General features: G+C 41.3%; 3 protein-coding genes across 3 annotated transcripts; all 3 read left to right on the top strand.

Moving 5' to 3' along the window:
• The first annotated feature begins 5,474 nt into the window (after positions 1-5,474).
• Positions 5,475-11,457, top strand: LOC148673268 (uncharacterized). Its single transcript, XM_088630810.1, has 6 exons — positions 5,475-5,605; positions 8,468-8,579; positions 9,478-9,580; positions 9,995-10,095; positions 10,470-10,619; positions 11,282-11,457. Exons 2-6 carry the CDS (start codon positions 8,468-8,470, stop codon positions 11,455-11,457), a joined length of 642 nt encoding a protein of 213 aa, XP_088486936.1. The 5' UTR covers positions 5,475-5,605.
• A 104-nt stretch (positions 11,458-11,561) lies between these two features.
• Positions 11,562-13,017, top strand: LOC148673267 (uncharacterized). Its single transcript, XM_088630809.1, has 3 exons — positions 11,562-11,922; positions 12,179-12,276; positions 12,843-13,017. The coding sequence occupies exons 1-3, from the start codon at positions 11,644-11,646 to the stop codon at positions 13,015-13,017; spliced, it is 552 nt and encodes a 183-aa protein (XP_088486935.1). The 5' UTR covers positions 11,562-11,643.
• A 4,392-nt stretch (positions 13,018-17,409) lies between these two features.
• Positions 17,410-20,117, top strand: LOC148673266 (TOG array regulator of axonemal microtubules protein 1-like). Its single transcript, XM_088630836.1, has 4 exons — positions 17,410-17,689; positions 18,286-18,435; positions 18,544-18,596; positions 19,856-20,117. The coding sequence occupies exons 1-3, from the start codon at positions 17,484-17,486 to the stop codon at positions 18,587-18,589; spliced, it is 402 nt and encodes a 133-aa protein (XP_088486962.1). The 5' UTR covers positions 17,410-17,483; the 3' UTR covers positions 18,590-18,596; positions 19,856-20,117.
• The last annotated feature ends 6,148 nt before the right edge of the window (positions 20,118-26,265 follow it).

Below are 26,265 nucleotides of genomic sequence, written 5' to 3'. Positions count from 1 at the left end.
TCACGGGATCAATAAAGTATCTATCATAAAAAGCCACACACACACAAAAACCTTTTCAAGCTACGCTGCGTGTAAGTTCAAAACATCTACCGGTAATACATGGAACTAATGAAAATATGTAGACCTATGTTTCTTTCACAGTCTGAGTAACAAGCAAAACAAAATCCAAAAAATGAAAATTTTTGGAATTTAATAAATCCCAGTCAGACCGATGTTTTAGGTCTCAAAAAGAGGACATGCTAAATGTCACACCCCACACTCTCCCTCACAAAGGCCATTACATTCCCAAACCCACTGTTTCACAATCTCATTCCTAATTGAACCCATCACATTCCCACATGCACCAGGTTCCATAAATTCTCACTCCCAGACCAATTATCCAACCACGTCCCTTTCCCTTTAGTATTTAAAGTTCCCTCACGCCAATTTATGCTCCCTATTGAGAAGCCTCCAAAAGTATCCTCTTGTGTGTTTCTAAATTTTTTGATTGATCTGCTGGTTCCTAATCTTTGCTCCTGCCTTTTTGACCATTCTCTTTGGATTTTGTTTTTTGGATTGTCTTTCTGGGATTTCCCTAGTTACTGGACTCAGTGCTTCTCCAATTGACTAAGTCCCTGGATTATGTGTTTGGATTTGTCCCTGTGCTACTCCACATTATACAGGATTTGTGGTTCTGCATAAGGATCCTCTTATTCTGCTGATTGGTTCCCTGACACTAAATACTCAGCAATGACATTCATTAAATGCTCTCTTTTAATCAAATTTACATACATTTTTTTTGTGTTGCCCTCTACTAATAAAGTGAGCAGAGTTTGGGTTTAAGGTGCATTCAGACCCAGCTAAAAGGCTTTGTTTTGGCTGTTCTGGATGACTTGGAGCATGCCCTGACTGGCCTGAAAGTTAAGGCATTATTTTCCCATGTTTTCAGCTTGTAGAAAAAGAGTAAAGATAATGTGCACACCTTCCTTTGATATGTCTAGTGTGGAGTTGTCTGTCTTTCTATAGCTCAGATAAACCTGAATGATTAATTGATGCAGAATTCAATGATACAGTAAAAGATGGGCATCTAACAAACTCAGTTTTATGTTCCACTCAAGGAAACTCAGTTATGGTTGGCCATTTATAAGAAAAGATCACTTTATTGGCCATATTCAACTTCTTGTATAAGGGATTTGTCTTTTTGCATACTCCAACTTGCTCTCCATGAGACACGGACTGGGAGAGAAGCTTGAGGCTCAAGCGCAGTGTCAGCCATTTACAGTATAAAGCACCCCTGGAGCAGTGGGGGTTAAGGGGCCCTTACTCAGGGGTGTATGCTATCCTTGTATAATGTGTGATTGGATGTGCAGAAGAATTAATTTATTATCTATATGAGCCTAAGTGGGATTTAGATCCAGTTATGACCATAAGTGAGAAGAGATGGGAGTTCATGCCTAGTTATTTAGTAAACATAAACTAATTTTCGACCATAGTCTTTTGATGTTGTTAAGGAAGGGCTAAGGCATTAGAAAGCAAGGCATTAGCAGGACACAAGTGCCCTGCAGACTCCAAAGTTGTTACAACGCAAGCAATAGCACCTTGGTACAGCTAACTGTTGTAATTCAGCACCTAATTTCTACTGTTTTGTCAAATTAATTTGCCTTATTCTTTCAAAGACTGTACTGTGTGGAATGGGGGAGCTACACATTGAGATCATTCATGATCGAATAAGAAGAGAATATGGCATTGAGACTCACCTTGGACCACTACAGGTGGCCTACAGGGAAACCATCTTGCAGTCGGTTTCCACCACAGGTATCACATTCACACCTCGGCACAATATGCCAGTAATATCTTCACTTTGACAGGTAACAATTGCTTGTGCTGTACAGTATATCAGTGGACATCAGTTTCTTAGAGGGCTCATCATTGATAACATGTCACAATTCCTCTTCACAAGGATATAGGATGTGTGTTCTGCAAAATGACTGCAGGTTTTTTAGGTGTCTCAAATCACATGTCAGCATTTCTGCCTGGTGTGCATTCCAGCCAATATTTATGAAAGTATGGATTGTTTCTTTTTTCTGTGTCTGTTAGTAGAAAATGCTTTCGTTTTTTTCTTTCATTTCCCTACCCTCTACAGAAGCTTGACCCGTTCTAATCTGCTGCAGAGCCTGCTGTTCTGAAACTATTCCTGAGTGTCGTCGTTCTCCCTTTGTCAGACACATTGGACAGAAGCATTGGAGACAAGAGACACCTGGTGACAGTTGAGCTGGGAGTGAGCCCCTGCGCAGAGGGTAGCTCCACTGCTGCCCCTGCCATCAGCTTTGAGGACAGTGTGGAAGAGCAGCTTCCTTTGGATGTGAAAGAGGCAGTGGAGAATGGAATACAAAGTGCTTATCCAAGGTAACGGGGCTCTTAAATGGATTTGGGCTATCAGTGACAGGCAGTTTTCTTTGGTTATTGAAGCACCATTATTTGGGTCAGTTTCAGATTCTGATACCAAGAATGGTTTCCAATATAGAGGATGTGTACTATAGCTTGACAAAATGTCCAAAAAATGTTTATCCCATTTGATATTGCAATAATAAAGTCATGTATGTGAAGGCTCACCTTGAAGCATTGTTTTTAAGCACTACAGTTTGCATAAACTCTGGTTGTTTACATATCTTTTGTTTTGAACAACTTTTCATTTAACTTCTTAAGAGTCAGTAGTGGAGATCAAGTTCTGGTGCTAGGGTGTCAATTTTTACTGACGTGTTTGAAATAGTGATGTACATTCTGTAAATTGTATAAGTCCTCTAGAATTATACTTTCATATGTTATGCTGTCTAATTAACTAAGGTAAGGAGTATTTCATATTTATGGTGTATACACAGCTGAAGAGAGGTTCTGAACTACTCAGCTTGAATTAGGTAGTGTTAAATGATGATGTATGGGTGTGAAAGCTAGACCCTGAAAAAAGCTGACCGAAAGAGGATGGATGCTTTCAAGCTATTGGTGCTAGAGAAGACTGTTACGGATACCATGGACAGCAAGGGTCACCAATAAAGAGGTTCTGGAGCGCATCAAGCCAGAAATCTTGCTTAGGGAAAGATCACCAGACTCCGGCAATTGGAGAAAGCAAATATGCTTGGAATGGTCAGTGGAACAAGAAGACGAGGCCACCAAAGAACGCGGTGGCTCGATGCCAACAAAACGGACACTGGTTTAGCTATAGAACAGCTGAAAGGGAAAGTCCAAGACCGGAAAGCGTGGCGAGAGATGGCCTATAGAATCGCCGAGAGTCGGATCCGACTGACCGGATAACATCATCATCATCAAATGATGATGTGGATGTGTAGGTGCACTGTCAAAAAAGCTTCTAAAAAGCTGCAATTTTACATGTTTGTCCATGTGCTTTCTACATATGCAGCCATTTCCTGATTCTCCAATGCCATTCAAAGTAATTCCAGGTCCACTGCTGGGGTTCCCGGTGCAGGATGTGGTCACTACAGTTTACTCTGTCAGCATACAGCCTGGGACATCAATGGCCATGGTCTCAGCCTGTGTGTCTCGCTGTATGCACAAGGTAACATTTGCTCAAAAGGAAAAGATGAAGACTAGGATAATCATGCAGCACAATACAATTTCTTCAACCCGTTTGAAATCATGATGGAAGGCTCATTTCTAGAAAGTAGTCCCCTAAATGAATAAACCGATGAAAGAAAACATGAGAGAAATATATGTAGAAAGAAAAGTCATTGCTTATTGCAAGACAGAAGTTAAAGATGCAATTGTTAAATGTTCTGAGTAGCCCAGGGCACAATACATAGAGGTTAGAAGTGTTGTGCTGTTTTTTACAATTGGCTTTGTTAGACCAATATGCTAACAACAAAATCAGTTTGTTTTCTTTCAATTTGATTTAAAAATACAACTCAAATATCAAATGCTATATTAAATGTTTATTGCTGCAATTTAGTCTTAATCTATTCAAATTTATCGATGAATAGACGGGCCAGAAGACTGGGTTTTTAGTGACAGAATAAATGTTTATATTTTTTATAGAACATTTAAGCTTGTTTGTCCTTCAGGTTTCATTACAATATGGGCATTGTTGTTTAAAAACATATTTAACAAAGTATTCATCAGGAAACAATGGAGTGTGATGGGAGTGAACATTTCTTTACAAAAACGACTTTTCTTTTGTTCATCTTTCTCACAGGGTTACTTCAAAGTCCTTTGCGCTCTGACATCTGGCACTGCCACCTTCACACTGGAACTGTCCAGCTACGAAGCCATGACTGCCCATGATCAGAACACCCTTCTCAGCCGAATGACAGGAGTGGCATGAAGCCTTCAGCCAAACATGTTTGAAACAAGGAGTACAAGAAACTGTTTAACTCTTGAAAGCATCAGGCTCATACAAAATGTAAACTGGGCTTTGTCTTTTAAGAAGGGGTTGAAAAGACCTGCATTTCCTTTCATGTGTTGTCATCCATTTTGCTGCAGGATATAACTTTGGAAACACACTAAACTGACTTCAAAGTTTGGAATTACCAGCTACAATTCTCTTAATAAATTATGTACAAAAGCTCTAAGAGTAGGATAGGTGATTGTTATGGATAAATTAAGATGTACTGAACAAAGTAACATTTTACACAAATCAATAAAAAATTAAAATGCAGAAGCATTAAAAACGACCCCAAGAAAGCTAGTGCCTTCTTCTTTCAGTCTTATTTCCACAGTGGAGTCTTAGGTCATGGTTGAACTGAGTTTAACGGGACATATTTTAACATGGAGTGTTGCTAGGGCTGCAAATATCAGTACCTCTTCCAACAGGAGACACTTTAATGTTCAAATGCGGGACTTTCTGGGTCACAAGGGTCGGCTGGCAACCGTACTCGCCTCAAAAGCAAAGGAGTCCTCACGCGTCATTCTGTTGCGGTGGGAGACATGAGTGAGCACAGTGTTGATGAGCAAGTTGCTCAAACCTAACGTTTCCGAAGGGGTGGAACTGAAGTACGGGAATAATCACGAGGGTGGAGCATCGATAGTGTTACACCGAGATAACAGATTTGCAACTTTTTTTTTAGTCAAGAAGCAATGCAAAGAAGAACAATCTCCCACTCCTCCTCACTGAAACATTCACCGCAATGGCAGCTCCTCCACCTTCTTCATCTCAAAACGCGACTCTAGCTCCACAAAAAAGATGAACGAGGTCGGATTTTGTAATTGGAATTGCATTTTCCAAATTCCAAAGTTGCAAATTTATTTTTATTTCTATTAATAATGTTTAATCTTCGGGTAAAATATTTGTTTCACCGGAGCATTTGTTTTCAATTAACCTGAACGTCATTTTCGCAGATCGCGTTTTATATAGGTCACGTGCTCAATCTGTAAAGCGCCACGCAGCGATCAGCGCGTCATCTCTGAACTCACAATTGCATTATTACTGAGAGAGTGACGGATTGCTCAAGGGGTTAAAATGATCGTAGTTTCTCATAGATTATTGCTTTAGCTCATTCTCTTCGTCAGGGCATATATAAAAAAAACGTATTGTACGCCCGGTAGTAATGGTCAAGAGAGTGGCAAACTATTGCAGCAAAACCTTCCCGGATTAGGAATACCGCAGCAAAGCAGAAAGGTACCTATAGATTTTAGGAGTAGTTACAGTAGCCTTTAAGAGAAGTTGCTTTCACTGAGACTTTATCTGGTATAACATTAGTGTTTCACTATTTTTCTATTAGTTAGAAATAGTCTGGTATAATATTTTAAAAGTAAATTAATATGACGTGCGTGTAACACAAGAACAGTAAACTATGGTGCAGAAAAAAAACTTGCATGGCAGCGACAGTCTTTTATTTTTGTGCGGTTACTGCGCATCTGCAACCCTGCAACTTGGTAAAGATCAGGCGAAGTGTATTTTCTGAATTGGACTGCTTGTTTCTACACTGTGTAACCAAAGTGGTAAAAAATACTGTTTTTTTACATTGGGTGTCCGCGGAAATCTGTCGATTTTCCGTTACGACCAGCTTCAGTAAAATGTCGTGCAAACGGTGCCCTTCTACACGCTACTTTGTGCAGAAGGTATGCAGAGGAAGAAGCATGAGAGCACCAGAATGAGCTCCCGTTTAACTATCCTGAAAGCAACGAATTCGTTTGATAAAAATCGATGTGTATATCAATGAAGATGTAAATTTGTACAGTTCAAGATTTGTAAAAACTTGTGGGAGGGCATGGGGGTGTAGCGACGCTTTCCAGCACGTGGTGAACCGATGCGACCGCCTGTAAGAGATGGGAGTCGCAAACGCATCATTGTCCGAGGATCGGAGCAACAGAAACGTTTTTTTCAAGACAAGCAGTATCTTCATTCATATTTTTATCAATAAGAAATACAAACATATCCAAAAACGATAAAAAAAAAACAGTGGGGTGTGAATTCGAGCACTGGTCTTGTTACTTTTGAATGTGTGCTTACTTCATTCACCAACTGTAAGACGTTTTTTTTACACCAGAACCACACATCGTATTAAGAAAATAAATCTTTCCCGTTAAACATCTAGTAGCCAGTTCTGTCTAGTTCTTCTTGTGCCAGTTCTTCTACAAAACGTCACCCATGTCATGAAATACAGTACATACTCTGTATGCACAATCCGTATCTCTACTGAATTTCTTTCAGACTTCAAAGTACCTTTTTTTCTTCTTATGTTTTATGGTCCCAATAAATTAATTCCCTGATCACACTGTCTTTTCTTCTGATATTGCCAAGTTTTTGTCCTCTCTACCAGATTATGAACAGTGCATGATAAGGCTTTCTAGTAGTCTCACCTTGTAGTCTGTTTTCAGATCTGACCTTAAGACCCTGGCAGTCACATAGATCTTATGATGTATTCTGCATGTTGTCTTCTGTATATTGATTTATTTGGTACAATGATCTCTCCTAAATGTGCACTTTCCTAAGAAACAATGTTTTCTGAAAACTGCTATGTAAAATAAAGATTAATAATCGGTATACATATCACATAGGTAATATCAATCGCCAGACAGGATTGTACTATAGGCATCTGGGTGTTTATGATGATTTTTTCATGTTAATTAGAACAATAAAATTACAAACAAAATGTTTGGGTATAAAACAAGAAGTGTGTAGCTTACTCCCTTCAGCATTGAAGCAATACATAAGGTTTGCAACAGTAGTAAAATCTCATTTATAATACTGCATTCATTTGTATTCACCATACCTCTAAACTTACATTAGGTAATTAAATGTTCAGACTTTTATAGTTCAGTCGATTGGTGAATCCATAAAAATGAAAGATGTGAGAGATATTCTAGTTTTTAAAAATCCAAGGAGTGTAGATAGATAGGGTCAAGCAGTTTTTGTAGCAAAAGAGCCACAACTTGAAACTAAAAGAGAATTAATTCTTGAAACATGCTGTGGTATTGATGCTTCAATAAAATGGCTGGGCTGCTTGTTACTTTGGAGAGCTGTGGGTGCTTTTAACAGGATTCCTAGTTAGGTGTCTTAAGGCCCAATCTGGGCTCCTTGAAGTAGCAGCTAGAAATGGGATCTATATACAGTTAGGGGTGGCTTCTCTTTGTTCTTCAGATTACAATCTGTATGTCTAATATTTTTTTTAAATCATCAAGGAGCTGAGTTGCATTAACATTCATCTTTTATAAACATGCTGCTTATAAACTCTGCAAGTACAAATCAGCAAATAGATAATATTAGCAGTAAGTACAGCCCCCTATTACTGTTTCTCCAGTTGTAAATTATAGAATAGAACTGCCTGCTTAGAGTTTGCTGCATTTTGGTTTATGAAATCATTAAGAAGAGATTTAGGACAGTCTATACAGGTCTGAATGTTTGTAATCCCATATTTTTGGTGTTTGATTTATACATTCCATTACATCTGTCAATATGCGATGTTACTATTGTAATGCTTGAGTTGAGTACAGATAACACATCACAACTCTTTGAGGAGTTTTGCTTGAGTGTCAGTTTTAATACTTGTCATTTTTAAAGTAGCAAATCAGAATAGTTTGTAATGAAAACTGTGTTAAGTAAGTAGACTGGATCCAGTGATATCACTGTCCAAATTTGGACATTTTATTGAAGCAAACAGGATTTTACTGTTTGGACTCCTTGGAAGAGAAGGAGATTACATAAGCTACTACTGTTCTTGAGTCCTCAGGTTCATGTTCTCAAAAGAAATGAAAGTAGAGATGATGAGCTGAGAACTGTACTTAAATTGAATACAAATTATCACTATATCAGCTGTCTGTCAACATGGTAGCTAAAACTGATCTACATGTTTTAAATGTCTCTTGCACTCTTTCTACATCAAATATTTAAGGATATTCAGATTCAATTACAGTACATGGAAATGATAAAATATGTAAATTAGTAAAACATGCATTTGCTACAAAAACTGCTGTTTTTCTGGAAATCAGACATTGAGGATTAACAAGCACTAAGAACTTCATTGTTCCTGCCTCTCAGATGGACAGAGATCCCTGGTCTCCCCACCTGAGTGGCTCCTCTGAGAAAGACCTGCAGTTCACTAGAACAATGAATATAAGTCAGAAAAATGCCAAACGTGCCAAACGCATTGGTAAGTACCTGATTTATACTTTCTAGACTATTAATTTCAGGCTGAGTAATGAGTTGAGAACTGTAGTTATCAGTGTGTATACAGTCTATTTTGAATTCTTTAGCTAATTCTGAATCCAGAGAAAAAGGAGTAATTTAGGCTTGCATTAACTCCACCAAAATCATTCCAAACATTTCTGTCCATGGTGTGGTAAAAGAAAGTGAAGTACATTTCCCTCCTTGTGTGAGGAAAAAGACATGTGCTCCTGGTAGGGAGTAGTCTGTGTCAGTAACATGCAGTATGTTGGCAGGGCTGGAGGAGGTGAAGTGGGTTGTGCGTGTGCAGTGCTATATGCATGAAACACCAGGCACATTGAGAGGTCTTGCATGATTAGCAGTTGCTGAACAAAAAGATTTTCTGCTGTCCCTGTCAGAGCTGAGGATGTGATCAAGATAAATTGAAATTAAGACTAAATTAACAGAGCTTTGATGGGATTAACCTGCTTTGCCAATGTGCACTGATTCCCATTATTGGTGTTTGTGTGGTCACCTGTTTTGTTGATTCCTGGCTTTTCAATGCATCTGCCCTCTGCTGCCTCTATTTCTTCTCCCCTGTCCCAAACTCTGTCATGGCAAAATACAGTAGCAGCTTGTTCTGAACTTGGCAGCAAGCTAGGGAGTAAGATTATTCCTCTTCAGAGACTGATATTTGTAACTGATCAGTATTAAAGCAATGTTTCTCAACCCTGCTTCTGGAGTATCTTTTAGTTTTCCTTCCAGCTGGTGGTACAGTGGTGAGCACTGGCTCACTTCCTGGCGTGCTATCTGCAACACTAAATTAAATAAAGTGGTTAGAAAATAAATGTGATCTAGTTGCTTTTTTTATTTTTCATGAATGCCTTTCCTACTGTGTCCTTCAGGTGAAGCCCTTGAGAATTGCCCTGTGCTAACTAAAGCCACGCTTGTGCGTTCTCGCTGCTTCTCCAATGGAATCAAGCCTGTGCCGCCGAACGCCCAACCCAGGTCTGTCCATGACACACGGCCCTCAGAAATGTACACATTGCAGACACATTCAGAGCAATTAAAATGCTGCCTTTACAACTCAAGACGGTTGTGGCTTTCATAAACAGTGCACTGAAGCTCGTTTTCCAAACTTGTTACTCAGTTTTTGCTTACTGCCACACAGGTAGCCTACTACTTTTAGAAACATCTTTTCTGTTTTTTTGTGGGGGCTGGAGTGAAGAGTGTTGATAAAATTAGCTTGTTGTTGTCCAAGCTTGCATCTTTTGTGGTTTTATGTGCTTCAAAGCAGGACTGTGAACTTGGCAAGGGAGTGAACACAGTTGACAACACTGCTCGAACTCTGTAAAGATGACAGAGCAGTGTTTATCATTTTTTCACTTTTCTCCACTGTCTCCATTTGTGTCTTGCCTGCAGGTCCGATAACTCCCCTTCATCAGTAGCAAGGCCTCGCTTGGCTGGAGTCCCCTCCAGAAGGCTGATGGCTGCTTCGAGAGTGGAGTACAGCCCCAACCAAGGTGCTGACAGCTGGAGCTGCTGGCCTGTCATTTGTTTGAATGTGTTTGGTTGTGTGTATGAGTGTGTGCTGAGTAACCATCTGTGGGACTGGGCAAAATGGAAAGTAACCTAATCAGTACAGCTCTAGGTTTGAGCAATACAGGACAGTAGAGGTTGAAACTTCCTGTCTGCTGGGACTCATTTAGAGTTAAAGAGATAAAGAAATAAAGAACTTGCCTATTTTCCTTCTTGGTCGGTTCTTGCATTTGCCCTCCTTGTGTTGAGGTTGGTGCGAGTGTCAGTGTGTCTGCTACTGTGGGCTGTGGTGTTGTGAGATTGGTGAAAAGGGTGACATTTCTGAAGGGTGTTGAGAAATTTTGACCTTGTTTTGCAGGGGTGACCTCAGATGTGAGTGAAGTGGGACAGCAACTGATCTATTCTAACGGGCCTGCTGAGCCTGAGGAGGACAGGCAGATAGTGGTGTCCCCTCCTGCTGCCAGACCCCCGGGCCGAGTGCCCCGCAAAGTGTCCAGAATCCCCACATGTGAGTCGGCTGCACCATTGGTTAAGATGTCACTAATGATAACAGGGACTGGTACCAGAGTTACATACTGTACAAAAGCTCACTGGTAACAAAAACTCTCTCATGGCCTGTAAAGAGGGATTTATTACAGACTTGATACTATTTCTTTCTGACATCCGACCTTCGTAACTGTATATAAAAAAAACTTACCTTTTTATCCATGATCCAGGATTCTCCAGCAGCATTGAAAAGAAATGTTATTATAACTAATAACAACTAATCTGTTTCAAAGACCTTTAGAACTCTCAAGGACTTGTGAACTGATCTGTAGACAATGGGCACAAATCAAGCCGCGCTAGAGATAACAGCACAACCCAGGATTTATTGAACTCTGAGGTGTGGCCATGCCAGTTCACATTACTGTACACATTACAGTTCCAGCTGTACCAACACACCAACAGATGGCGTGACAGAGTTTTGAGTATTGGGTGTGAAGTTTTGGTTCTGTAAGGCAGTAGATCATCAGGTGACAAAAGCTCACAAGGTGATGATATCTCCAGATTCACCGAGAAAACCCCAAGGAGCTCCTTCAGAGTAAGCAAACTCATTTGCAGTAGATTCTGGCCAGAATACAGGTGGGTTTTGTTTTTGTTAACCCCAGCAACTCTGCTTCCCCCACCCAGTTATCCCAGAGCCTTGCCAGCCCCAGGTTTCAGGGAAGAAAGGGCTCCTGAGGATGTCACAGAACAGTGGTGGAGAGGACTCGGACATGCAGTTCCTGAGCCCCACCAACCCTTCTGACAGAGAGAGAGGTGGAAGACTGGTAGTGGTTACAGTCAGGTTGATTTGCACAACTTGACTTCCATGTGGTGAAAGAGCAGGGGACTTGATGTAGTGTTTTAGCAACAATGGCAACTTGTTAGGAAGACTGCCATCCTGACTAACCACTACAGCCTTCACAATAGACAAGCAGTCCTCACCCTTTATTCTTCTTAAAGGTGAAGTGGAAATATAGTTTCCTCTCAGAACGTTATGTTCAGACAGTATGTGTAAGCCCTGTCTGTGTTCTTCAGGTGAAGCCCAGGGAAGGACCTTCCCAGAGCTCCTCAGAGCCTCTCAGATGTGCTCCACAACCTGCCGCTGTGTATTCAGTGGGATTAAACCCGTGCCCCCGATCTCTAGAGGCACAAAGCCCTTGCCCGACAGGGACCAGGGCATGCCCAGGGACTCCGGAAAGGCCGGCCAGACAGGGCGCCCCTTGGAGCGCCCAACGGAAAATAACCTGCAGGTTTATGGAGAAGAGGAGGCAGTGGACTACGAGGAGGTCAGAACACACCAGGGCCTTTCTAACCCACATATCATCATTTAAATGTGCAGAAAAAGGAAGGGATAAGAGCTTGCTTGTGTAGTTTTATTTGGTTATGTTCTTCAGGAGGTTTCAAGGTTTCATTCCCAAGTCTTTTCTATTTTGCTTTGCACAAAAAGTACAATAAGCTGTGCGAATGCACTGGCAGTGAGAGCCCAGCTGGGTTAGGAACTGAGAAGGAATGTTAAAGGCTTGTGTCTTTTGTGTTCTTCAGAGGCCGAACTCCCTCAGGTTCCTGCAGTACACTGTGGCAGAGGAGCAAGACTTGCTCAGCTCACCCCCACACAACTTCCTCGATGGCATCAAAGCCGGGTCAGTCCACAACAGCTCATGGCCCACAGACACACGCCACCTTTACAAATAACAACGCCTACAAAAAAAGCTGAGACAAAAAAACCCAAAATATACTAAAAGCAACAGTTAACATAGTTGAGCTGCGTCAGCATGCATAGGCTTCAAAGGAACAACTAATAGATTTATTCCATGCTGAAAAGAGAAGAAAGAAAACACAAAGTTTCGGCTGTGGAGCCTTCTTCAGGTTTGAGTTAGTTAACATATTCAGAATGATGAAGTTGTCTGCTTGTGGATCATGCTGGCATCTTTTTCTTTAGTGGCTTTTACATGCTCCATAGCAGGGCTGTGAACATGGTGATTTTTTAATGTCTCACTGACAGAAAGTGTCCTATATTTACAATGTTTTTTGTACAGATAAAACTTTGTGGAGGGCGCGGTGGACATCACAACATTCTTGCCTGTGGGGTTGGGGATCACAAAATTGACAGCTCTGTTCCAGCTCTGTAAAGATAACTGTCAGAGCAGTGCTGATCGTTATTATTTTTTTCACTTTTCTCCTCTATGTCTCTGTGTCTTCCCTGCAGGTCCGATAACTCCCCTCCTTTAGCAGCAAGGCCTCGCTTGGCTGGAATCCCCTCCAGAAAGCTGATGGCTGCTTCCAGAGTGGAGGACAGCCCCAACCAAGGTGCTGACAGCTGGAGCTGCTGGCCTGTCATTTGTTTGAATGTGTTTGATTGTGTGCTGAGAAACCAGCCGTGAGACTGGGCAAAACTGAACAGTAATTAAACATTACAGCTTGGGTTTTGAATGGGGCAGTCTGTTTCAGTTTTTTCTTTTCTAGACTAGATTACTGCATTTTCTACACAGTAGCTGTTCATTATTGCTGCCTACTGGGTCTTATTTAGAGATAAAGAAATAAAGAATAACACCTGCCCACATTTTTCTCAGTTGATTTTGGCATTTGTACTTCGGCATGAGTGTCAGTGTGTCTGCTGTTGTGGGTTTTGACAGGTGAAGGGTGTTGAGAAATGCGGACTTTGTTTTGCAGGGCCTGGTGAGCCTGAGGAGGACAGGCTGATAGTGGTGTCCCCTCCTGCTGCCAAACCCCCGGCCCGAGTGCCCCGCAGAGTGTCCAGAATCCCCAGACGTGAGTCGGCTGCACCATTGGTTAAGATGTCACTAATGATAACAAGGACTGGCTCTGAAGGATAATTTCAAAACACAGACATCCCATTCCAATTGGTCAAATTCCCATGCATGAACACAACCTACTGTACGTGATTTCTTCTCCTATTATTATTTTCTGAGGAAAAACAGAGGAAAATTAACTATTAAGCTTTGATTCTTTGTTAAATTATGCGTTATGTGATGCATTATGTGATAGTTAGCCCACAGAGGAATGATAATATCAGATGGGAATGCAAGCTTTAACTAATCTAATGTAGTCAATGTGACTCTGGATCATGATGATAGACTGTGATAGACTCTGTGTCAACAAATGTGTAACTTTGGGAGAGATGTGATGTTTTTTAAGTCATAACAATTTGTTGGTATAATTTCTGAGCCTCAATTTGGTGTGTTGCTTTAAGTCTAATCTGGCTATTATCACATTATTACTTTAATATTGTTGTGTCCATTTCAGTGATGCCTATCAGACCATGTAATTAAATCATATATTCCAACTCACTAAAACATTGCTTTGGTCACTTTGCCTCTATAGGAGTGTTGGGGAGCTCCACTCGTGTTGCTTCTCATCAGAGCCTGATGTCGTGCCCTGGGCAAGGCATCAGCACTGGCAACACAAGTGTCGAGCCCCTGGCGCGAGTCTATGGGCAGGCAGTCCAACAGAACAGTTACCCCCAGGTCCAGGAGGTTAGTAAGAGGCCTTTATTTCTCTTTGCTTTTGTTTTGAGTTTTTTACAAACAAAACTTTTGAGTTTCAAAAAATGCTCTGTAGGTCTTTCATTTTTGTGTTTCACCAATGTCCTAGTTTTTTATAATACCTTCTACAGTATATTTATTTATAAACACTTCACATCAAGACATCAAAAACAATTTAGACATCAAAAACAATCAAGATTAGTAATAATGTCTCCATCAGCATATGTACTCTGTATACTGTAATGCCATAGCACACAAGTGTAACTACAGTATATTATGATCAAGTCCTGTCTACGTACTGACCTAATATTCACAACAACAGTATTTGAAGCCCTATACAGACAGTATTCTGGAATAGAATATTAGAGTATTTAGATATAAAAAATACAGCCTGGAAATGAATTGACCCAATAATAACAAACAGCAAAAATGTCTTCAGGGGTTCACTATATAGGAAATAATAATGATACAGGACTAATATGTTTCTTTTTCCATCTATAGTATATTTGGTATTTGAGGGATTTGATCATTTTGGGACCGGCCAGATTGCTTACAATGATCAGACGCAGTTATTTATCTCAGAAATTAAAACATTTTTACATTTTTGTAGACTCTGGTGGATAACTTGTGAAAGCCTTTAGCTTGCTTTTAGAAAACACCTATCAAATCCCTTGCATGGCACTTTCATCTATGTACTGTACTTAATTATATCAGCAGCATTATAGAGTTGCCGTCATATGCCTGTAAGTTATGTTACGGCAGCAAAATATAGAGGAAACTCAAAATAAAATGCAAAAAGGCTTGCCAGATATAATAATAATAATAATAATAATAATAATAATAATAATAATAATAATAATAATAATAATTGCTTACACTTATATAGCGCTTTTCTGGACACTCCACTCAAAGCTCTTTACAGGTAATGGGGTCTCCCCTCCACCACCACCAATGTGCAGCATCCACCTGGATGATGCGACGGCAGCCATAGTGCCCCAGAACGCTCACCACACATCAGCTATCAGTGGGGAGAAGAGCAGAGAGTAATGAAGGCAATTCATAGATGGGGATTATTAGGAGGCCATGATTGGTAAGGGCCAATGGGAAATTAGGCCAGGACGCCGGGGTTACACCCCTACTCTTTTCGAGAAACGCCCTGGGATTTTTAATGACCACAGAGAGTCAGGACCTCGGTTTTACGTCTCATCCGAGGGACGACGCCTGTTTACAGTATAGTGTCCCCATCACTATACTGGGGCATTAGGACCCACTTGGACCACAGGGTGAGTGCCCCCTGCTGGCCCCACTAACACCTCTTCCAGCAGCAACCTTAGTTTTAGCAAACTATGGAAGATATTAACAGACGTTCGGGAGGGATAACAATGACAAGTCAATCTCACACAGCTGTTCCTAATCACCAGCATTATAAAACTAGCTACATACAGTATACTGAACTCCAACACCTCCCTTCGCATTTATCTCAAACATTCCTCCTACGCCCCATCTCCACCTTGCAGCTACCCCTCGGTTCACTCAAATGACTGGGGTTCGAGACTGCTTGTCTTATGGCCAGGAGGCTGCCTATTAACCAGATGGGTTAAACCAAATTTTTCTAGGTAGGTATTGCTAGCATTCACAAAACATTCAGTTCTTGGATGTTGTTGTCCCTAGTGAAATAAATGTTATGAACACAACTCTACTGGCATCCAATAATAATATTTATAAGACGCAGTAGAAAAATATATATAGAATTTATGGAAATGTCTTTAAATTGTGTTTGTGTCTTTAATGATTGGGATTAGACTCTGAATATACTGTATGCGTATGTATAATATTTTTTTTTTATAGTAGAATTTTTTTTTATACTGTACTCCCCCAAAAATACACACAACAGCAACCAAGTCCTGAGGGTGACAAGTAGTTACAAAAATGTTTTGTTCTTCTCTTTTTAGAAAACGTAAGTAAATTAAATCATATCTGTTCTGTCAATTTGTATGATTTTTTTTTTACAATCCAAGTTGTTTATGCTACAGATGATATATTCTTGTGCAATTTAGTTTTAGCTGAGATCTGAGCAGTTCATTACTCTAAACACTATCCTTTCCTTTCCTTTCACTATCCTGTTCCCAGGGTGATTTTATTGCTGGCTACACAATTGCAATTTCTTTTTCTAATTTGCTAATACTGGCACTGACACTGATACTGACAATACATCAGTACTGTTTTTTTAGGTGGAGCAAGTACAAGTAAATGTATATGAATACTATGAATCACAATTCAGTGCTGTGAAACAATTTATGTCATGGGGTCCAACAGTAAATATTTCAGAGGACTCAAAGTAAAAAAGTTTACCAGGACTAGTCCAGCTGGTCTCAAAACTGAGCCGGGCCAGGATTCCCCAGGGTTAACTTGTGCTTTTCTGTTATTACAGACACACAAGATGGGGCACGTCCAGGACCGGTGGAGGAGCGTGGGGAGTCTTAAAAAACGCCTGCGCATGATAGGGGGGGATGGATCTGCAGAGGAGAGGGATAACATCTCTTTTCCCCCTCTGAAGAGTACCCCCCATATCGCAGGTCAGATCAGCATCTCCCACACATCTGCACTGATTTTCTTTCTCACTTTCTTCCACCACTTTCTTTCAAGGTCAGGTTTTTTTCCTTCTTCTAGAGCTTTTTTACTGATGCCCCGAGGCAGAAGCCTTTCACGATCTGCTTTTGTCAAATCAGTGGTGACCAAACTGATCACAGAACGTTTCCCCACTCTGTTGTGACCTTTAGATGAGCTGTCCCCTGCCCTTAAAGGGAAGACTAGAGATGGTCCAGAGCACCCTGGGCTGCAATCCTTCTCTAGGCCCGAGCTGGCCCTCACCCAGAGCCTTCAGTTTCTGGCCTCTGACGACTGGTAGGCATAAAGCAGTACAATCAGCATCCACCTATTCCGTTTTCTATGAATACAATTCTGACTAGTGAAAATACAGACCTTGTTGCCCATATCTCTATACAGTTAGACCTCTTTCCTTGTCCTGGTTGATGTATTTCTTTCCGTTCACTGAATTCAGGGAGAGGAAGGTTGATGGACTGAGCTTTATAAGGCGTCTGTCCCAGCATCACCCTGCCATCCTGATCAGCAGACTGCACGATGTTTCCCTGGCGCTCGTGCAGGAGGTGTGATCTCTCCAAAATATTAATTGTTCATTTGTATGATTGCTTTTCACTGTTTTTGTATCCATTCTGAACCATTCATAGAGAATGGTTCAAGAGAGGGGCACAGACGAGGCTCTGCAGTGCTGACGGTGGTTTGCCTTTCCCCAGGTGAAGAACTTGCGATCAGCTGTGTCTAGGATGGCAGTGGTGTGTCTGGGAGACGTGTTCACCTTCCTGAAGAGAAGGATGGACCCGGAACTGGGGAACACAGTGAAGGTGCTGCTAGAGAAAGCCGGAGAATCGAACACATTCATCCGACAAAGTGTAGACAGCACCCTGGACTGCATGGTGCAGAGCTGTACCCCTGCTCGTGCAGTCAACGCGCTGCTGAATGGAGGTCTGAGGTGAGGGCAGAAATATACAGAATAGAATAATACCCAGAATCTTAGGGTCTGACTTCAGGAGCTGTGAAGGGTCATTTACGTTTCATGGAGCTTGAAATCAAAGCATGTAATAAAGAATGTTTACTACAATGTTAATATCCATTCGTTTTCTAACCACTTTCTCCAATTTAGGGTCATAGGGTAGCTGGAGCCTATTTCTGCAAACAGCGGGTGTAAATCAGCCCAAACCTTGGACTTGTCACCAGTCCGTCACAGGACAGACACACAGACACAGACACGTGCACACTCACACCAGAAACACATGAGAACACACAAGCAGATAGCACCCCAGGTCCGAAATTGAACCCATTGGACACTGCGTGGCAGCAATGCTAACCACTGCGCCACCATGCTGCCATACAATGCTAACATACAGTACTTAAAAAAATATAAAAACAACATTAGACGGTTAAATATAATTTTTTATCATTTTAAAAGAAATCTGGTTAAGCATTGGAAAATGAGGTCCACATTGCCAATGGTTAGGTGACAGGTTGATATGGTTTCAATCAAAGTAACAGCTCAGTAATATACAATACAATGTTCTGTGTGCACAGTCACCTGAACTCCAGAGTGAGGGCGTGTATGGCTCATCACCTGGCAGACCTGGTGGAGAGGATGGGTGCACATAACCTCCCCAGGGATATCACCAACCGCATCCTGCCTGCTGCCACTCGGCTGGCACAAGATGCCTCCCAGGAAACCAGGTACAAGCTTGCTCTTTTCCTAGACGGGTAAGATGGTGATATGCTTCAAGGAGCCAGCTTTGCAACTCCGTGGTGCAATGAGTCTCATGCAAAGATTTGTCATTTCAGACACTTTGGACAGCGGTTGCTGTCTTCCCTGAAGCACCGACTTTGAGCAAAAGGTACTGTCTGTGTTCTGCGGTCCTGTATTTTACAGTACAGCTCTAATTTTAAAACAGAAACATTTCATTTCCTTTTAATTGAAAATGTAGGTCTAAAATGTATAAAATCACAATCTACATTCACAAACACTTAATAGGGGACAATATACATCATTAATAGTCAGACTGTTTATTTTATTAAAATGAATATTACATTTAGTATGTGCTTTAGAAAGTTATAGAGTATTAAATATTGTAATACATTTCTACCAATGCATTTTTTAGGTTATCCTTTTACATTCATAGTACTAATCTGGAATATGTTTAGCTTCCAATGTATTTAAAGGTATCGCTCACTAATTAAAAACTACTTTATTTTTTTAAATGTCTGTTATTCATAATCAGTGAATGAATTAAAGCAATAACTGAATTGTGTGAAAGATGAAAAATGAAAGTACTGTGGCAGGCCTGTTCTGGTACACCCTTAATTAAATGTAGATGGGCTGGAGCTTGAGGCTCCCAGTGATGTTGCTTGACTGATTGATGGACGTATTGTATTCCATATGCTTCATGTACATGATCACCCAGCCATTGTCTATCCTGGTGCCAACTTCCACCTTTACCAACTCTCCCACTTTTGTGTCTGTTAGACTTCCACAGAGAATAAAATCAGAAAGTTCACAAAAAGCTGGATGTGAGCTGTTGACTAAGTGCACTGGAAGCAAGCGCCCTTGATGGAAGGCTGATTTCTAGAAAGTAGTCCCCAAAATTAATAAACCGATATAAGAAAACATAAGAGAAATATATGTAGAAAGAAAAGTCATTGCTTATTGCAAGACAGAAGTTAAAGATGCAATTGTTAAATATTCTGAGCAGCCCAGGGCACAATACATAGAGGTTAGAAGAAGTGTTGTGCTGTTTTTTACAATTGGCTTTGTTAAACCAATATGCTAACAACAAAATCAGTTTGGTTTCTTTCAATTTGATTTAAAAATACTACTCAAATATCAAATGCTTTATTAAATGTTTATTGCTGTATTTAGTCTTAATCTATTCAAATCTATCGAAAAATAGATGGGGCAAAAGACAGGGTTTTTAGTGACAGAATAAATATTTTTTATAGAACATTTAAGCTTGTCTGTCCTTCAGGTTTCATTACAATATGGGCTTTGTTGTTTAAAAACATGTTTAACAAAATATTCATCAGGAAACAATGGAGTGTGATGGGAGTGAGCATTTCTTTACAAAAATGATTTTTCTTTTGTTCATCTTTCTCACAGGGTTACTCCACCATCCTTCGCTCTTTGCCATCTAGCACTGCCACCGTCACACTGGAACTGTCCAGCTACAAAGCCACGACTGCCCATGATCAGAACACCCTTCTCAGCCGAATGACAGGAGTGGCATGAAGCCTTCAGCCAAACTTGTTTGAACCAAGAAGTACAAGAAACTGGTTCACTCTTGAAAGCACCAGGCTCAAACAAAATACAAAATGGGCTTTGTCTTTTAAGAAGGTGTTGAATAAACCTGCATTTCCTTTCATGTGTTGTCATCCATTTTGCTGCAGGATATAACCTTGGAAGCACACTAAACAAAACCTATGTACAAAACCTCTGACTAAGAGTAGGATAGGTGATTGTTATGGATAAGTTAAGATGTACTGAACAAAGTAACATTTTACACACATCAATAAAAATTTAAAATTCAGAAGCATTAAAAATTACCCCAAGAAAGCTAGCGCCTTTTTCTTTCAGTCTTACTTCCACCGTGGAGTCTTAGATCATGGTTGAACTGAATTTAACGGGACATATTTTAACATGGAGTGTTGCTAGGGCTGCAAACATCAGTACCTCTTCCAACAGGAGACACTTTTATGTTCAAATGCGGAACTTTGTGGGTCACAAGGGTCAGCTTGCAACCGTTCTCACCTCAAAAGCTGAGGGGTCCTCACGCGTCATTCTGTTGTGGTGGGAGACATGAGTGAGCACAGTGTCGTGTGTTGATGAGAAGTTGCTCAAACCTAACATTTCCGAAGCGGGGGAATGGGCAGTACGGGAATAAATATGATGGTGGAGCGTTGATAGTGCTACGCCGAAATAACAGATTTGCAATTTTTTTTAGTCAAGAAGCAATACAAAAAGAAAAAAATCTCCCACTCCTCCTCACTGAAACATTCATCGCAGTGGCAGCTCCTCCACCTTCTTCTAAATTAAATAAAGTGAACTAGCGCTTCATCAGTAAATCCCCGTAAATGCCCAAACCCTACAGAACTGGTGCCTTCAGAGAGCACACTACATCTGTAAAGATGACAAAGCAGTGTTTATCATTTTTTTCACTTTTCTCCACTGTCTCCATTAGTACCTCTAGGATTGAACAGTAAAGCACAGTAGAGATTGAAACTTTCTGTCTGCTGGGACTCATTTAGAGTTAAAAAGATAAAGAAGATAAAGACCTTGCCTATGTCACGATTATAGTCCCCCCTCCTTAAGGGTGCTCCAGCCCTTTCACTTGTGACTTTATTCTATGCACCTGCTCCCTATTCCCAGCCCACCTTAAAAGCCAGGCGCTGACGCTCATCCGGGCTCTGCATCTGATTTCCATATCGTGCAAGTCCGGGACCTGGAAGCCCCTGGTCCCGTTAAGGTTTTAATCTCGGGTCCCGTTCCTGTTCCCTGTCCGCCGGTTCCAACTCGACCTTCGTGGTTTTAATTCCCTTCTTTTGATGGATCTCCTGGTTTTGGACTTTCTCGTGTGTTTTTGGATATTCCCTAAGGACTTCTCTTCTGGATTGTTCGCCTCGGCCACACCTCCCCCGTGCACCAGCGCACCTTGGACACGCCCCCCTGTCTTCAGCCCCATTTTCCTGCATGACGTTTCCCTAGTGTTTCCCCACTCCGTCGGACTGTGTTGTCCGCATAGGGTCCGGAAAGAACTGTTCGTTACAGCCTATTTTCCTTCTCAGTCAGTTCTTGCATTTGCCCTCATTGTGTTAAGGTTGGTGCGTGTGTCAGTGCGTATGCTGCTGTGGGTTTTGATAAGTGAAGGGTGTTGAGAAATGTTAACCTTGTTTTGCAGGGGTGACCTCAGATGTGAGTGTAGTGAGACAGCAACTGACCTATTGTAACGGGCCTGCTGAGCCTGAGGAGGACAGGCTGATAGTGGTGTCCCCTTCTGCTGCCAGACCCCCGCAGAGTGTCCAGAATCCCCACATGTGAGTCGGCTGCACCATTGGTTAAGATGTCACTACTGATAACAAGGACTGGCTCTGAAGAATAATTTAAAAACACAGACATCCCATACCAATTGGTCAAATTTCCATGCATCAACACAACCTTATGCATTATGTGATAGTTAGCCCACAGAGGAATGATAATATCAGATGGGAATGCAGGTTTTAACTAATCTAATGTAATCAGTGGGACTCTGGATCATGATGATAGAGTGTTTGTAGACTCTGTGTCAACAAATGTGTAACCTAGGCAGAGATGTGATGTTTTTAAAGTCATAACAATTTGTTGGTGTAATTTCTGAGCCTCAATTTGGTGAGTTGCTTTCAGTCTAATCTGGCTATTACCATATTATTATTTTAATTTTTGTTGCGTCCATTTCAGTGATGCCTGTCAGACCATGCTTTTAAATCATATTTTCCAACTCACTTACACTTTAAAAATAAAACAGGTGATGCAGTTATTAATATTGTTTTTGAAATGTTGAGCATTTCTTATGTTGGGTACATAGAGGGTATCTTCTAAGAAACAAATTTGTAGAGAATGTTTAAACCAAAACATTTACATTAGTTCTTGTTATTGCTTATGACATGACTTGCTTCTACTGTGTTGCTTTTTATTTACTCAAACATTCCACTTTCATTTCTTTAATTCAAGTATCTCCTTTGCCCACAGAGGTAGAGTGTTTTTATTAAAAAGGCTCCTATGTATTTTCTCCATGAGATTTGTTTGAAATTGGGACAGAAAATCTGTATTTGTAAGGTTCAGTATGTAGCGATTAAGATTTAGAGTCTGTCAGTGTTGCAACTTGTAAATCAGTGTGATGGGCTGTGCTGCAGTTGTCTTTGAATAGGATGGAGTTCACCAACTGAACCAAAGGAGAGAAACGGCAGCTAGATGGAAGTGCATTTAAAACCAAGAACAGGAGGCCCATCTTTATGCAAAAGGTTGTAGGAGTCTGGATCAAGCTAACCAGCTATGTTGTCAGATCCAATCCAATACCCTGGTTTCAAATGAGCCACTAATTACCAAATAGGCTAAATTACCTGTGGGCAGGCAGTCCAACACAACAGTCAACCCTACATTGAGGACGTGAGTAAGAGGCTGTAGTGTCAAACAAATGACAAAGTTCAGGTGTCTGTGAAGCAGAAGTCTCTTTATTCATATGCATATGGAAGTCCGGCTTGCAACCACCAGACTTAAAAAATAAGTAGCTGAAGATGGTCCTTTATACCTTAAAACACAAAGAGTTACTATGACATATTCTAAACAAATGATGAAACAGCAACACCTGCCAATTAATTATATCTAAGTTGCGGACTAGACAACAGTTAGTTCTTTTCATATTCTGGGCGTACAGACAGCTTACCAAAATCTTACTGACCAAGGACAGGCAGCATCTTTATATACATTTGAGCACAAAGCCTACGTCAAGCCACTAGACTGCATAGTTTGCAAAAACATACAAAATCAAGAAAATGATATTATTATCTCACGTCCTGGGCATCTCTCATCTCTTCATTCTTCAGTCCTTTATAGCAATACAAACCCAACATGAGCTCTGATTATTATTTGTGGCTGATTGATAAAGTATTGATTCAATATCCCCATTTATCAAAGTAAAACTCCTTACACTTAACAGGCACACTGTCGGCCCCCCTCAGGAAGCCCATCAAACACAGAAACAGTAACAGCATAATAATTAATGTTCATTCAGTCTCTGGTGCAGTGGCTTGGTGGCAGTGCGAAGCGTAGATCCAGCGATCTCATCCTGTCACTCAGATGGCAGAGTCAGTTGTCAGTTGCACTTGATTTGGTCCCTCCCCAGCGGGGATGCAACATCTGGCAGGGTACATCTTCCTCACCCACAACCACTCGCGAGGTATCAGGTCGTGTCTTCCCTCTACTGGAGGTCTCCAAACGTCCAGCACCTGTTCACCAGCCTCATGCACTGCTTCAATTAACAATCTACAATACTACAATAGAGAATTAGCAAATTCAGTGATCCATTAGCCAGATTTGGCCCTCCAGGAAGGTTCGTTGGTTGGCCCGTGATGAATTCAAACAGGCTCTGTTACACAGTTCTGTTTGATCCAGCCCGCAGGCTACACAGAACCGCAGGCAGAACATCTACCCAAGGTGCTCCTTCAGTCTGATGTTTCGACGATCTTTCAGAGTTCTGTTCCTTTGTTCCACTGTTCCAGCAGACTGAGGGTGATCTCAGTCCATCTCACCCCAAACAATGCAGCCACAGCCTGACACTTTCCCTGTGAAGTGCGTCCCTTCATCATAATACAAGCGGCAGGGCACTGCCCAACGGGAAAACAGATTATAAGAGCCCAGGTTTCCCTTTACAATTGTCAACTTGCCAGTGCATGAAAGGCTCCTCAGGAGCAGGCCTTTTGAGCTGTTGCACCCGCACCTGAACTGTAGTTGAGTTCCTTTGATAAGCATCACATCGAGATATCACAGAAGTGGCTACTGCTTCAAATCAGGTCCCCACCCAGTTTTGGGTAACCAGCACACCATTTGTCTCACACCCGGGTGTCCGACAGAGTGCCTTTGTCGGGCTACAAAGGGCATTAGGCTGTGAGGGCATGCAGGGCGTCCAGTGTGCTGGCAGCACCATACCCAATCATCCTGCAGCCCCACATTCTTTTCTAACCATGTCCATTTCTCTGCTTTAGAGGCCTCAGCCTGAATGTCCTGTAGCTGTCCCCTTTTCACCAGCAGAGGTTTCACAGAGGTCTCAGACTCCTGCTCTACCAGGACTGCTCACCTGACAGCTGCATCTGCAAAGTTGTTCCCTCGAGTTACTGGAAACATTTCTTTATGATGTGATTTACACTTTACCACAGCTACTTCAGTCATTAGCTGCAAAGCGTCTAACAGTTCAGAGACAAACCCAACATTCTTAACTGGAGTCCCTGCCGTGTTGAGGAAATCCCTATTCCTCCACCACCATCCAAAATTGTGGCATACACCAAATGTATATATAGAGTCTATATAAAGCGCTACAATTTTCCATTTAGCATATTTACAAGTTTCAATTTACAGTTTATACAGGCACAACACATAAACATGGCCCCTTGGCCACCGCATCGAGGGGTCCTGAATAATAACCCACCAGACGCTACCTCCATGCTCCTGCGCCAGCACAGCAGCTCACAACCCATTTCTTTCACTCACACACAGATTACATACAGATGATCCGTCTGAGGGAATCCAGTCCAGGGCCAGTGCCTGCAAGAAAGCTTGTTTCAAAACATTAAAAACAGTTTCTACTGCAGGGGTCAAGGCAATTTTGTCTTTAGACTGCACTACCCCACTTAAGCCAGTTCGTCACCGGTCGAGCTCGCTCAGAGAAGGCATTCACCCTGGCTTTATCATGTAGTTGGTTTTATACCCTTTTTTCCGTCCGAAGATCTAATACTTGGAGTAGCCCGGCCTTATGGATTCCCTCATTAGGTAAAACAATCACAATATCACATAACTCTTTTGAGGTAGTTCACATAAATGCTATTTCATACAGAAATTCCTTATAAATGCTGCAGGGCATCCTAGCCCAATAGGTCTGGGGTGTCCCCCACCCACATCAGTAGTTGAAACTGTACATCTTTTCCCAAGCATACTGTGACAGCTTGTATCTGCTTTAAACACAACCCATGCCCCCCTACTCCTCCTGTAGCCTCCTGTTACCCGTTAGAAAACTTAATATCACATCTTTATACTGTTTTAGTCGAAGAACAGGACAAATCTGCTCCTGTATCCCGCCGTTACTGCACACTGTAAGATTATTTCACTTGTATTTAAATCCTGAGATAAACTTAGGAAGGCTACAAAGGGGCTTATTAGTTTAAATCTATTATTTCACGCAAGGCTCTCGTTTCAGCTTCTGACATGTTCTTTAATTGAGATATCAGCCCCTTCTGACCCTCATTATCAGTAGGGTTATGAGGGGGACCCCTTCCCCCTCTGTCACTCTGTCTTTTTGCTTTTAACAATTGTCTACAGGCTTTATAAAAATGGCCCGGTCTATTACAATAGCGACACACTGGCTGTTCCTTTATCTCCTCTTTGGGAGCTTCCATATCTCCCATTTGCAGTGCTCACACTTTAGCATACATGCTGTGCTCTATCTTCCTAGCTTCGCGAGTTATTAAATCAAATCTGTCTCCGCTCTCCGTAATGTCAGGAGAACGTAGCTGCACATGCTTGGCAACATCAGGTTTTACAGTATCTAATGTGAATCTGTTTTAAATTTGCACTATTTCTTCTTTTTGTAACCTGCATCAGAAATAAAGTATACAATAAGCATATATAGTTCCATGTAAAGGTTCGTATTACAATTGCCACTAAATTTTACCGCAAAGCATCATTTTATATAGACTGAAATGCAAAAATAAGTGAGATTATCATGCAGAAAGTGTGTTTGCAAACTTTGGATTTTTGACAATTTTTGA

This window comes from Lepisosteus platostomus, chromosome 4 (assembly GCF_059453375.1).
Source record: "Lepisosteus platostomus isolate fLepPlt1 chromosome 4, fLepPlt1.hap1, whole genome shotgun sequence".
In the NCBI taxonomy this organism is placed as follows: Eukaryota; Metazoa; Chordata; class Actinopteri; order Semionotiformes; family Lepisosteidae; genus Lepisosteus; species Lepisosteus platostomus.
The sequence above is the reverse complement of the archived record's forward strand: the minus strand, read 5'-3'. Positions and strand labels throughout refer to the sequence as shown.

Coding starts and splice junctions, on each gene's coding strand:
- LOC148673268 (XM_088630810.1), top strand. CDS start 8,468: ATGGACAGAGATCCCTGGTCTCCCCACCTGAGTGGCTCCTCTGAGAAA. Junction 8,580..9,477: donor CAAACGTGCCAAACGCATTG/GTAAGTACCTGA, acceptor TGTGTCCTTCAG/GTGAAGCCCTTGAGAATTGC. Junction 10,096..10,469: donor GGAGTACAGCCCCAACCAAG/GTGCTGACAGCT, acceptor CTTGTTTTGCAG/GGGTGACCTCAGATGTGAGT.
- LOC148673267 (XM_088630809.1), top strand. CDS start 11,644: ATGTGTAAGCCCTGTCTGTGTTCTTCAGGTGAAGCCCAGGGAAGGACC. Junction 11,923..12,178: donor AGGCAGTGGACTACGAGGAG/GTCAGAACACAC, acceptor TGTGTTCTTCAG/AGGCCGAACTCCCTCAGGTT. Junction 12,277..12,842: donor CTCGATGGCATCAAAGCCGG/GTCAGTCCACAA, acceptor TCTTCCCTGCAG/GTCCGATAACTCCCCTCCTT.
- LOC148673266 (XM_088630836.1), top strand. CDS start 17,484: ATGGCAGTGGTGTGTCTGGGAGACGTGTTCACCTTCCTGAAGAGAAGG. Junction 17,690..18,285: donor CTGCTGAATGGAGGTCTGAG/GTGAGGGCAGAA, acceptor CTGTGTGCACAG/TCACCTGAACTCCAGAGTGA. Junction 18,436..18,543: donor GATGCCTCCCAGGAAACCAG/GTACAAGCTTGC, acceptor TTGTCATTTCAG/ACACTTTGGACAGCGGTTGC.